Raw genomic sequence first — 14,492 nt, forward strand, 5'->3', positions numbered from 1 at the left:
CATAATAACAGAACCATAATCAGACACTTCTCAGGCAGAAAATGACAAAAACACACACACAAAGTGTGAAATATTTTCAGAGGCATTAAGAAGCCTTCTTGGACAAGTTATGTTACAATAAAATATTAATGTGTGCTCATTTGTCATGTGCTAATTAGCAGAATAAGCTGTAGGAAGTCCGGATTACCATGCAAATGTTAATTAGGTCATAATTTATATCAAGCATTTCTAAGTTTAGGAGAACTGCATCTCATTTAGCAGCAGATGAACTTTAGAAATAATTTACATGCGAAGCTACTCCTTTTCTACTTTAATATGACAGTCACTTCACTTTAATAAACACAAAAACCCACATTCAAGGAATAGGAAATTCTGGGCCGATTTGCTTAGTCAGAGGATATCTCTGGGAGATGGGAGTAGCTCTTCTGTCACCAGTCAGGCTGAAAGGAAACACTTCAAAAGATACTTTTCCTGCAAGAACTAATAGACTGGCTGTGGAGACCACTCAGCAAGTACGAGAACTTGTAATGCAAATACGAGGACCTGAGTTCAAAGCCCCAGCATTCACATAAAAGCAAGGTGTGGTCCCATGTGCTTGTAACCCCATGACTGAGGGAAGGGGAAAGAGACAGAAGGATCTTGGGAGCTCGCTGGTCACTCAGCCTATCTGAAAATGATAGAATTAGATCAGTAACCTCTCTCACCTCCACTGGCACCACGCACATGCATGATGTGCAGACATACGTGGAGTCAGAACATACATGTACAAATGCAAAACAAATAAATCTTTTTAAATTAAAAAAAAGATAAACTGGAGAGTGATTGAAGACACCCAGTGTCCTCCACCATCCTCCAAGTATGCCCCAAATGCAAACAAATGAATTGATAAACAGAGAATAAATACAGAGCTACAAGAACCCTCCCCAGACTCCGCTACCTTCCCTGTGCATTCGTCCATTTGTTTAACCACTCGTTCATTTGCCCATTTGAAGATAATACTCTCCCAGCTGTTTGTCTATGCCCCAGCATGGCCAGTTTTCATTTCTGTGGCTCTAACTGCTGCAAACCCAACCATACAGCAGCATCCCACCAACTCTCTTCTACCCTGTTTCTGGATGTTGAAATTTATCTTCAGAAAGGCCTCAATTTTTAAAGCTTAACGTCTGTTGTTTCAGAATGATGAATGATTCTACTTACTCTTCAATCCCCCCAGCCATAGAAAACTGAGTGTTAGCCGTCATACTCTGACTTGCTTGAAAGTGGTTTGTTCCTTCTTCCTTGTGAGAAAACCAAGAGGTAAACAAGCCACCTCCCACACATACTGCTACAGCCTGCCTCCAACCCACCAACTAGCCTTCCCTATCAGGATGGACTATGTCCTTAAACGGTGAGTTAAAGCAAGTCTTTCCTAGCTCAAAGTACTTATTTTTGATATTCTACTCCAGTGATAAAAAAGAGTAGCTCACACAGACTTCCATCGTAAATTCAGAGAAGACACTATTCTCTTTTGGAGATATCATTTCCACATTTTAAACATTTTTATAAACTATAATATAAAAGAAACCTGCCAACAAAAAGAATCACATGTGGTCATTAATTCTGAGGGTTTTTTCCAAGTTCATTTCTTCACATGCTCATAAAGAAATATCCCTGTCTTTGATGAAGAATAAGTAGTATTTTTAATAAGTATAAGTAGTAAGTCAGAGACAGCAAACAGGTAAAAATCAGCTGGGCAGTGGTGGCACACACCTCTAATCCCAGCACTCAGGAGGCAGAGGCAGGTGGATCTCTGTGAGTTCAAGGCCAGCCTGGTTTACAGAGCAAGTTCTAGGACAGGCTCCAAAGCCACAGAGAAACCCTGTCTTGAAAAAACAAAACAAAACAAAAAAAGGCAAAACCCCTCTGAGTCCATTATTGTTCCCCTTCCTCCTCTGTCCTGAAGATCCTTCCTGGCGAAGAAATGATCTCACTCTCTGAAATGAGAGGCTCTCCTGGGTGCTCTGAATATACTGTCATCACCAACTAGTTCTGCTCTTCACTTACACATCTGTTCTGCTTCAGAATCCCCTCTCTCATGACACTGTATAATCCTTAGTGCTTCTATCCTGTGTAAATTACATCTGTTGTTCAGGCTGAAATCCCCTTTTAGCAAGCTTCAGGCACTTCCATACTTCAGCTTCCAATGAGGTCCTTCCTGCTGCCCAGATCATTTCTAACATTGTAGCACTAACATGATTCCTCCTTGGACTTCATGTTCCAACACTGATTCCTACTCCATCACAGCCAACCCAGCTCCCTCTCTCAAGGCGTCTGCTTCCCACCCTCCCTGGGGCACACCAACTGCATTAAGGGTAGAGTTCTTGGTAGAAGAATTCAATCACCACATTTTTTACAAAAGAAAATTATACTCATGTCATTTTCACAATCAAAATGCAAAACTAAGATTTTGATGTGAGATTCATTTAATAATCTTCTCAAAGTCCACTGCCTGTTTTCATCTTTTTATAGCTTGGATGGGACAGACTCTAACATGGCCTAGCATGGCGCGTTCTGCTACATACAGCATGGATGGTACAGATAGACCTCTGTGGCCTGCTGTGGCACTTTCCACTGGGAAGCGTTTTACAGTGCTATTGGTAGCTGCTGTCCACTCAGCTTAAGTCAAGTTCATGGCCAGGGAGCAACTCTGTTCAAACGAGTGTGAGAATAAACTAAACATACATGGGAGGGAGTCAGAGCAAGGAGAAAGTGAAACATTGAAAAGGACCATGCGCCTGGTACAAAGAGAAACCCATGCCAACGCCAGTGCTTGATCAAGTCTGTGGTGGTTTGAATAAAAATGGCCCCATGGACTCATATATTGGAATGGTTAGTCACCAGGGATTGGAACTGTTGAAAGGTTTAGGAGGTTTGGCCTTGTTGGAGGAAATATATCACTGGGGGTGGATTTTGTAGTTTCAGAAGCCCATGCCACACCCAATCTCTCTTTTCTTGGGGATCAGGATGTAGCTCTCAGTTACTTCTCCAGCACCATGCCTGTCTGCCATCATTTTCTCAGCCATGATGATAATGCTCTAAGCCTCTGAAACTGAAAGTGAACTCCAAATTACATGTTTTTCTTTATAAGAGTTGCTTTGGTCATGGTGTATCTTCACACCGATAATACAGTGACTAAGACAGTTCACCCATCCACCTTACCATGATGGCTTGTGATGGTAAAATTTAAAGAATCCACCTTTCCATTATATAGTGCCTGTCCACTAAAAAGAGCAATCAAAAGCTCGCTAATTGAATTATCCATGAGTCCATTTAAAAGAGAAATATTGCTCAATAAAATTAAACAGCCTCTCTCCAGCCCACCTTTTCACTTTTATCTTTCCCCTAAGGCATATGTACCTGACATCCATTAGAAAGAGCCACAGCTCAACAGGAAACTAAGCCCACATCACAGCAGACACCAGGGTCTCTACATTCATGGGACCCCAGGGTGATGCCATTCATGAGCAAATAAGCTTGCAATAAAATCTCAGTGCCGAGATTCCTGGCAAAGCATTTGCATATCAATTATGATCTAGAATAGAATACTCCCACACTCTATATGTTTCTTTGCTTGAAATTACACCAGTCTATCTTTATTTCTTCAAGTTCAAATGTCATGGCCTTAAACACTATTAAAAGAAAATCAAATACCTTGGAGTCTCAAAATGAAGTTTCACTGATCACTGTATACTCAGGGTCTGCCTGTGTGTGATTTCTCCATTGGTAGCAGTTGATAGAAAAACTATAGTAATGAAGTTGTGGTGGGTGAGGCTGCTATTCATGTGTTGTGCAATAGTAGATAGAGTACAGTCACTGCCAGGAAATAGGCAGATACTGGCCACATAGGGAGGTCACATCTCTGAAGGAAGAAAAGGATTCTAAAAGAGTATATACATATGCATACATATACACATATACATACAAACACACATAATACATACATACAAATATGGACACATACCCATGCCATGCATTGTTGAAATGTAGACTTCTGAGGGAGTTTAAGGATAATATTAAGACATCCAGACAAACATCTCTTCCTTTCCAGGTTGGCTACTGGAAGAATTGGAAGCCAATTGCCTTGTATAGTTAATGAATAAGATTTAAGCAGCAGATTTTCTATAACTGTACTCCATTCAAAGAATCATGGGAATGTGTGTGTGTGCCTGTGTTGTGTCTATGTGTGTTTTATGTGTCTGTGTGTGCGTTATGTGTCTCTCTGTGTGTGGTGTCTATGTGTGTGTGTTGTGTCTCTGTATCTCTGTGTGTGTGTCTGTGTGTGTGTGTGTGTGTGTGTGTGTGTGTGTATGTGGTATGTCTATGTCTTGGTGCTGAGGACCAAAGCAAGGTCTTGAGGGTGCTAGGTGAGTGTTCTAACATTGAGTAATATGTCCTAGTTTGCTCTCTCTTGCTTTGACAAATACCAAGACCTAAATAACCCTACATTGTGTCAGGTTAACAAAACATAACCAGCACACAGTATAATCCTAGTGACAGGGACAGATTCACTTGTAACTAAGAATTTCAACTTAGTCACCCAAATTTAAGCAATTACACTCTCTCGTGGCACTTGAAATCAGAATGTCTACCAGTCTGTAAATCCAGTTAGTATACTTCACAAAAGTCCTTATTTCAATCTTTAATTCATTTAGTTAGGCATGGCACTTGCCTCAATTAAAGAGTAGATAAAGATTATCCATGGGGCTTTTCAGCTGAATTTGGTTATTTATAACCAATATTATGCACAAAAATATTTCATTATACCAACATTGCTGAATGTTCAAGTCCTATATGTATAATATAACTGCATAATATATACATGTAGCCTTCAAACACATTCCTATGTACTTTAATATGGCATCTCTTGATTGCATATAACATTAAGTGTCATGTAAATATACATAGTAAATAGTGTACTGTATTGCTTAGATAACAATAACAATAAAAGTCTATATGTTTTCAGTATACATGCACCTTTTATTTTTTTAAACACATTCAGACCTCAGCTGAATCTAAGGATGAGAAATAGTTTTAAATAGGGATGCAGCTATAATGAGTGCCCCATGCTGTCACAAAGGTCAGGGCTCTTTAGTGGCACTATTCCAGCAGTTTCCCTTCTGGCTATCAAAACTTATATGTCCTTTGTTTATAATTATTAGACATGTGTTCTTTACCTTCTTTGATAAGGAAATAAGGTCAGACTGCCTGAGTTCAAACCCCACCTCTGCCACTTACTAACTCTGTAATTTTGGGGGTAACATTTATCCTTTCTGCCCCAACATCAGAAAGCTAGAGTACAGAGTAAGGGTAATATCTGTGCAGGTGACAATACTTTGTGAGATGTGAAGTGTTCATGTGAATGAGGGATGCAGTCATCATGTTGCAGTAAGTCAATGTTTTAGCCTTTACTATATGCCAGGAACTCTGAAAAATGCATTCTATCCATTATAAGTTATCTTGGTTGAAGTTCGTAGCAATCTAAGATAATGCTATTATCATCACCATTTCTTGATGAAGAAACAAGGCTCAATGCGGTTAAGTAACTTTCTGAAGGTCACAGAGTGAATATGTAATAGATCTCTGGAGTGTTATTTCATTAACTATATTTTCGCACCTTTATCATAATTTATACACAAATAGTTCTCAATGTTACCATTAATATGTATGATGTATACCCTAATGAATATTTTTATTGGTGCTACATGACTATATTAATTACTTTTCTGTTGCTGTGAGAAAACACTATGACAAAAGCAACTTAAAGAGTTTAGATGAGCTTATGGTTGCAGAGGGTTAGAGTCCACTCAAGTGAAGCAAAGACATGGCAGCAGGAGCAGGAAGCTGGGCGCTCATATCTTGAACCAAAAGTACAAAATAGAGAGTACACTCAAAAATAAAACCTTCAAACTCCTAATGCTTCCCTCCAGTGATATGCTTCTTCCAACAAGGCCTTAACTCCTAAGCTTCCTCAAATAGTATCAACAACTGGGAATCAAGAATTCAAATGTCTGAGACTATGGGAGACATTACTTATTTAAACCACCACAATCATCAAAAAAAACCTACCATATTCAATGGTTTAAAACATAAACATATTATTCTATAGTTCTGGAGATTAGGTATAGAGGGAAGTTTCTGTCCCACATGGCTCTGCAGCTGTTCAGTCCCAAAGAAACATACAGAGGCCTATATAATTTATAAACTGTTTGGTCTCTTAACTCAGGCTTATTACTAACTAGCTCTTACAACTTAAAGTAAGCCATATTTCTTGTCTATGTTTACCCATATGACTTGATACCTTTTTACAGTGAGGCATTCTCATCTTGCTTCCTCTGCATCAGTTTTGTGACTGACTCTCTACCTTTCCTTTTTCCAGAATTTTCTTAGTTTGGTCACCCCACCTATACTTCCTGCCTGGTTACTGGATAATCAGAATTTTATTAAACTAATATGAGTGACAAATCCTTACAGTGGACAGAGCTTTTTCCCACAGCAATTAGGCACACAGAATGGATCTTCAGAGACAAGAATCATTGTGCTGTTAGGGTCACATTCTTTCTGAAGGTCCCAAGAGAGAATCTGCTCCTTGATCTCTCTGGATTCTCCTCCATCTTCAAATTATCACAGAGCCAATGCTTCTGTCGTTGTATGTCCTGTCCTGATGCTGAATGATCATTAACTCATTCAATAGTAAGGCCATTGTAATTGCTCTGGTTTACCTAGTCCATGCACATATACCAGGAGCTTTTCTTTCTCAAAGGAAGAAAGTTCACTTTGCAATTTGGTAAAATATGGTAATCACAGGATCTGCCCTGGGGTTGCAGAAGGAATGTCTTTGGCTAGACACAATGTTTTGTCTATCACACTTTGAAAATATCAAGTATAAAACTATATAAAAATTGTTTCTAATATCAAAACAAATTTTTCCATCCTCCCATATTTGATGCACATAGATTTATGTTTAAATGAGAGTGCGAACTTGATATTTTCTCACTAACTTAGTGAATCAAGCTGTCAGTCACAGGAGGTAAGGAAGATACACAGTGTTACCTCTTTCCAATGCTGATGCAGAAAGCTGGCTTTGGTGGCTATTGGAGCTCTGCTTTATATAATGGGAACTAGCCCATAAAACAGATAGTGAAATTATAAACCACAGATAGCATTTGAGCTCTCCCACAACAACCTGCAGAGTGCAGTTTCTAGCTTGTGTTCCTTTTGTAGGTTGTGGAAGATCCACTGATTCTGATCTAAGAAAAGACAGGTTTGTCCTCACTCAGGGAAGAGAACCATTGGCCAGGGGTAACAGGATTCAAAGATGAGTATTAGAGGAAATTGGTTTCAGGGCAGTTATAATTACCATGTTTATACCTTTTTATCATTAAGCATCTTACTATAAACTAGGGACAATGAAAAATTCCTTTGTGATGATGAAATCAGCTTAACCTGAGCTACAAGTGGATCTGAGTACAAACAAGGGCTCATGGGTGATAAGTGCTGCTTAACGTCATCAAACCTCCTTAAATGACTCTTGCAAATTTCCAACAGGGGCTTCCTGGACCACATAATGTTTTTTATACTGGAACTCAATTCAAGTCACCCTGGCCAAGGTCAGATAACTGAAAATACCTAGAATTTAATGCTGCCTGGGAAGAACTGTTAACCAGTGACTTAGAAATTTGCTAATTCCCAATACCTTTGTTCAGTATTGGGAATTTAAGGAAGTTTATACTTCCCCCTAGTTCTCAGTTTCTCATGGGATTAAGCATTCACTGCTTACTATGATACATTAATGTCTTCCTCCAGCTGTTTTACCTCCATTGTTTCAAACTAGTACGTCCTCCTGTGTTTTCTAGGTAAATTGAGATGAATTTCACCCTAGCATATGCTCTTGGCACCAATACATTTGGAATTAGAGGGGTCAAGGAAAGTGAATTAAGAAATTTCAAACCAAGATTGTACAAATAAAAGCAGCACAAATTTATCTGAAACTGAGAAGTTTTCCTTCTCTCATTTGGTTTGAGTTTAATCTTGTACTTTGTTTGTTTGGTTTTGGTTTTGTGGGGAGATATAACACTTTCCATAAGAAAGTCTTGGGAAAACAAGAATGAACTAGACACTTCAATTGTAAACTAAAGCCTTAGTAAAGGTTATCCTTTTAGGAAGCATCAAATATGCACACATACACACATAAGTGTGTGGATATGTGGCAATCAAAAGACAGCTTACAGGAGCATATCTCTCTTTCCACCATGTGTATCCCCAATATTGATGGTATTGAACTCAGGTTTGTCAGGCTAGGCAACAAATGCCTTTACTTGCTGAGCCCTTACCAGCCCCAAGAAAGGCATCTTTAGAATTGATCCTTGAAGGAGGTGAGGAGATGGTTCAGTGTGTAGAATACTTGCTTTGCAAGCCTGGGGATTAAAGTTCAGACCTCTAGAACTCTGGTGTAGGAGAATTGTCTGTATTCTGTCAATCATATCTTAAATAAACACTGATTGGCTGATAGCCAGGCAGGAAGTATAGGCGGGAAAAGAGACAGGTGGTGCAATAAGAATAGGAGAATTCTGGGAAGCAGGAAGCCAGTTCTGCCCAGATCACCGAAGAAGCAAGATGTGTGCTGGCCCGCTGAGAAAGGTACCGAGCCATGTGGCTAATATAGATAAGAATAATGGGTTAATATAAGTTACAAGAGCTAATAAGTAGTCTGAGCTAATGGGCCAATCAGTTTTATAACTTATGAAGATCTCTGTGTGATTTTCTCTGGGACTAAATGGCTGGGGAACTGGAGGGGACAGAAACCCCAAGCAGCCCAGCCCTCATGTTACAGAACTCACTTAAAGCTGGGCAGGCATGGCAGATGTCTGGCATATCAGCACTTGGAAGGCAGAGACAGGAGAACCCCAGAGCAAGTTGCCTAGCAACTAGCCAGAATAGATGATCTCCAGGAAGTTCAGGGATATGCTCTGTCTTGTTAAATAATGTGAAAAATAAGCCTAGTAGATCCAAGATGTCAACTTTCCATCTCCACAAACAAGTACTCTAAGACACATGCAAATACGCACACAAACACATCACATATACATGGCAGGGAATTTTGCATAATTAACCTTAGAAAAGTCAAAATTGATCATTCTGGTTAGACCATGTGTATGCTATGTTATCAGAATTGCCAGGACTCTGTTGAGGTAACATGGCTTGGGGCATAGCTGGAGGTGGATACAGTGGTTTGTGCAAGCTCTCTGGCCCCTGAGAAAGATCATGGCAATGAGCATTGGAAGGATTGTGGAATTCCAGAGTAGTCCAAGTGTCATCCATGAGAAGAAAGAAGGAAATAACAGAATAAGGTGCTTTGAATACCAAGTCAGGGCAAGAAAGAGAGCCATCAGGTTTAAACTACTATATAAAAGGAGACTCTCATTTTCTTCAGGTGAGAGATCAGAATAGAAACTGGTGGGAGGGAAGAGCTTGGGAGATGTGATATTATAGAGACAAACATAGCTACCTCTTCCTGCTTAAAAACTGAATAGAAGTTTGACCCATGAGAAAGTGTGAAAGATGACCACACTGCTGTCTTCAAGGTTTACTATATGGTTAGATTACCAAGATCAAGTTTCAACATAACTTCACAAGGACAGTATCAACTCTGTATCATGAAATACAAATTATTCAAAAATGGCTTTTCACAACTATGTGAACAGAAATGGACTCTCCCATCCTCTGTCCTCCAACTCATGTGGAGCTTTCAACCGACAGTTTAAAGCTGGGAAAGAAATATTCCCACCTGCCCCACTTAGGTGGGCCATCTCTGATGATGAACTTTACACGTTTTCCAGGCTTATCAATAGAGGTCCTAACCTCGTCACAAAGGATGATAGGTGGTTTGTCAGTGAGCCAACTGCCTTTCCATCCATTCTTTCAGTTCCTGAGATTGTGTTTGCTTGATGTTTTGTTTTTCACCCAATGAAAGTTCTTGAACCCAAATCTTTGCCTGATGGCACGGTTGCAGGAAAACTCAAACCAAGACATGGAGATAAAAATCTCAACACTAAGATCAATAAGTATCATTTGTCCTCACCAAAAGAAGCACACTCGTGTCAGATTAAGAATTTGATAATCTTAATATTTTAAGACACAGTCTGGACGTTAGTGGCTACATTAAATATGTGTTGACTGAATGAATAAAAAGCAAATAACATAAACTGTAACCGTTGCCATAACTCACAGGGTGACAACTTTTGCCTATAAAATAATGGCTATTAAGTAGTTTAGGTTTCACAGGGAACTCAGGTCTGTTGGAACTATTTATCTCTGTTGTTGTGTAAAATCAGCTGCGGACAATATGTAATGAATGTAGATGCATTTCAATAAAACTTTATTTGTAATCACATGCCAGGCCACAAGGCATAGTTTACTAGTCCCTGGTATAATCAAGTTGGTTTCACTACCAAATAAGTTAGAGGGAATGCAAAAGAGTTCAGGTGTCTCTGGTGGCTATTTTGATATTTTTAAAATACAAACTTATTTTATAGTGATTTTTACTATTTAAGATGACTCTGCTTTTCTGGAAGCTTCGCCAATCGTTAGAGTGAATCTACAGCGCACAAATTGTGAAGAAATAAACTGTTACGCAATAAATAGCAAAGGCAGATGCGACAGCTGGCTGGACAGGAGAGTGACGCGGTAGCCCTCTCTAAAATGAAGTTTCCCCATCTATGGTTTCACCTATAAGCAGTTAAATGTGCTCTAGAAATACTAAATGGAAAATTCTAGAAATAAATACCCGATGAGTTTCAAATAACTTCGTAAAGGTGCATTATGTTTTAGTGCTCTTGTTGGTATCTTAAACCTGATTCAAAACTATTTTAAGGGGTATTTATACAGAAGAAACCATGGCTTATATTTACCTATACATGTGCATGCATACACACATACATGTGCATATAAACTTAGATCGGTGATATCTATAGTTGTGGGCGTTCATTGAGGGCCAGGAACCTATTATTGCCTTGGTAAAAACAGAAGATCACTACACACATGACCCTTAAAAGTGAACAGTAAAATTAGGGAGGATAAGTACAAGAAGGTGAAGCAGCCTAAAAGGCAGATGCGGTGTTTTCATTCATATTAGAAAAAGAAACCGTAGATTTCATTTGTTTTCCTCTTGAATATCCAGTTACTCGGGCATACAGACCAAGGTTCTGAATAAGGTCCGTTAAAATTTAAATAGCCCCGAGATTCTAGTCTGGAGCGCGCTGTGTGGTTGCCGTTCCCCAAGTGGTATCAGGCCCAGAAGTCCCTTCGCTCAGTGCGGGACACGGAGGAGGGCTATGAACATGTTTTCAAGCCCCCAGATTTGCTGACAACCAAATCTCTCCAGGCTCCTGATAAAGACAGCTCTCAGGACCCACGGAGAGCTGCGGGAACCCTGAGAAACAGTCAACATATATGGCCAAAAAAAATGCCAAGAAGGAAGTTACAGGCAGGAGCTGGCATCAAGATGCTGAAGAGGAGGGAACATTCTCACTGGCCAGTCAGGATGTCCTGAGGAACAGAACCATAAAGAGAGCTAAGCGGAGACACGCCAGACTCCAGCCAGATGGTGGAGGGACTTCCAAAGGGATTAAGGATTTGGTTGTGTCCTCAGGAGGAGGAGAATTTAGCGGTGGTCCCGGAGAGAAGCCTCGGGAAGGACCAACAACCAGAAAGAACACCGTCAGGGCCACAGCACAGCCCAAGGCAGCCCTGGGTTCTGTTACTGTGGATGGCCCCACTTCTTTGGACCATGATCAGCTCTCAGGTCCCCAGCCTACTGGTCACAGTCAGCATCCTGCCTCCTTCGGCCTTAGTTTCAGTCAAGCCTACGCTGGGAGTGTCTACCACAGGCAGTTGACCGGCCTGAATTGCTCTGTCCGGGACTGGATAGTGAAGCACGTGGACGCGAACCCGTTCTGTGATCTGACGCCTGTGTTTAAACAGTACGAGAAATACTTAGTCGCCATCGAAAAGCAGCTCCATAGCAGCTGCGGCTGTTTTTCGGAAAGAGAGCCCAACAGGGGCTGGGTTGGGATGCAGCCTCCTTCCCAAGATGTTGCTGCAGAACTACAGGCAGAGTCGGTTACATCTGAAAAGACAGAGTTTATCGCTGAAAACAAAGCGGACCCATACCAAGGAGCAAGTAGTGCCTCATGTAGCTTTGGCAAGAACACGGAAAGCCCAGTTTGGGGTTCCTTAAGCTCTGGTCCCATGAATGGGGTTTCACCATCCACCAGAAGCTCCAGCATGACTGGTAAAGGTACCACCCAGAGGAAACCAGCGTCCGCAAAAGAGAGTCCAGAACAAAACTGCAGCGACGAGTGCAAAAGCAAGCGGGACGAGCCACCCAAGACGGTCCTCATGGAAGGGAAGGAGGAGGGCGTTTTCTACTCCAAAAAATGCAGACTATTTTACAAGAAAGACAATGAATTTAAAGAAAAAGGTGTGGGCGTACTGCATTTGAAAGTCAGAGCCAATGAGAAGACGCGGCTCCTAGTGCAGGATAGCAAGTCAGGCAACATCCTCCTGAACATTCTGATTCCTCCCAATATGCCATGTACCCGAATGGGGAAGAATAACGTCCTCATTGCCTGTGTGCCCGATCCACCGCTTGATAAGAAGAATGCCACCACCGAGGTCACTGTGCTGATTCGGGTGAAGACAAGCAAGGATGCTGACGAGCTGCACAAAATTTTACTGCAGAGAAGGGGGGCGTGAACACAGATTCCACTGGGGAGCCTGCCAACTTCCTGCTTTTCCCTCTGGCCCCCAAACCGTAGTTTTTCATCTGTTTTTGCTTATGACACACTAAGAACTTTCATATAACAAAAATTTTGTGTGGAAAAGGAAGGTCAACAAAAATGCCAGTGTTCAGTTGAGTGTGGAGAAAGTGTGCTCCCTTTTTAAGAGCCTCCTAACATTGCAGAATACTTTTGAATAAAAAGATTTTGGAATTTTTTTGATATTTATTTACTGAGTAAATTAAGTACAGGTGATTTCTTAGGGAAAAAAGTAAGTATCGCATCTATGGGGGGATATTTTAAACAGTTTAGAATGAGACACCCCCCCCCCTTGACTTCATCTCCTAGAAGATTGCCTACTTGTAGGGCCACTGTCTTCCACACCACAGTGTGGCTGCCTGCATTCTTGGCCTAACTGCAGTGGCTATCTATGCTAGTGCTGAAAGTGCCGAAGGCTTTGTCCTAGGTCAGGGATGGCTTCTGTAGGGTGCTGTCTAACGTTTAGCAGCCCTTGGGATGGCTTCTGTAGGGTGCTGTCTAACGCTTACCAGCCCTTCCAGAGCAGTGGTTCTCCACCTGCCTAATGCAGTCCTTTAAGCCAGTTCCTCATGTTGTGGTGACCCCCAGACATAAAGTTATTTTCATTACAGTTTCAGAACTGCAATTTTGCTACTACTATCAATCATGATGCAAATATCTGTGTTTTCTGATGGTCTTAGATAACCCCTGTGAAAGGGTCATTTAACCAACCCCCAAAGGGGTTGTGACCCACAGGTTGAGGACCACTACTCTGATTCTGTTTTCATAAATATCTCCTATCCAAATCAAGGTGAATGGTTTCTGCCCACAAAAGTAAGTACCCCTGACGGACAGTGACATTCTTTGTAAGTCCAATTCTCATTCAAACCAACTGTAAAACATTATTATCCCACTAGATGTGGAATCAAATCTTTGAGAGCCATTTATTATATCTGTGTGAGCCATGACTCATCGTTTCAAAATTAGCCATTAACAGTAGAGCAGCATCAAAAAGTGAACCAGATAGGAAAAACTGTGTCGTTCAATATTGTGTCAGACACACCATGGGAATGATAGATGAATAATTGATCAGATTGACAGGAAAGATGAATGGAGCTGACCAGAGAAGATATGAAGCCAGGAGGCAAAGCTAACTAACTAGTCAACTTTCAAAGATACTTTATAAGAGTGCCTTGGTTGGGAACCACCGTGCAAGACCTCCTGATCAAAACCCCACATCTTGGTTGTAGTGTGCCTCTTCTCAGAGAATACCCTTCTTTAATCATCACAGGCTTCTACATGGGCTGCCAGCAGGTGGATAAGCTTCATGTGAACATTAGAAGTCTCACAGTAGCCATGGAAACCTGCTGATGGTCAGGTGAAAGGTGGTTGTCAAAAGAGGGGTTGAAGGGGCCTATTGAGACGCATTTGATTTTTTGACAGTTCCACAAATATATGTGGGTTTCTGTCACTTTTATGCCTCATTACCCTCTTACCCCACTCTGTCTTCTACTGAACCCTTTCTTCTTCCCCCTTGTGCTTTGATGTCCTGTGTTGGTGGTGGGGAGACAGTGAGTGTAGGTCACTGAGTTCTATTACGGTTACTTAAATGAGCATGAGTTGGGGGCTAATATTCTAGACTGTAGGCAACTTATAAAT

General features: G+C 41.0%; 2 protein-coding genes across 2 annotated transcripts in view; one reads left to right on the top strand and one right to left on the bottom strand.

Moving 5' to 3' along the window:
- Positions 1-14,492, bottom strand: part of Tafa1 (TAFA chemokine like family member 1) — a 524,958-nt gene that overhangs the window by 456,853 nt on the left and 53,613 nt on the right. The window lies entirely within an intron of this gene.
- On the top strand, positions 11,488-12,792 carry LOC119807538 (nuclear pore complex protein Nup50-like). The gene has a single exon (XM_038319547.1). The coding sequence runs from the start codon at positions 11,488-11,490 to the stop codon at positions 12,790-12,792; it is 1,305 nt and encodes a 434-aa protein (XP_038175475.1).

This window comes from Arvicola amphibius, chromosome 2 (assembly GCF_903992535.2).
Source record: "Arvicola amphibius chromosome 2, mArvAmp1.2, whole genome shotgun sequence".
In the NCBI taxonomy this organism is placed as follows: Eukaryota; Metazoa; Chordata; class Mammalia; order Rodentia; family Cricetidae; genus Arvicola; species Arvicola amphibius.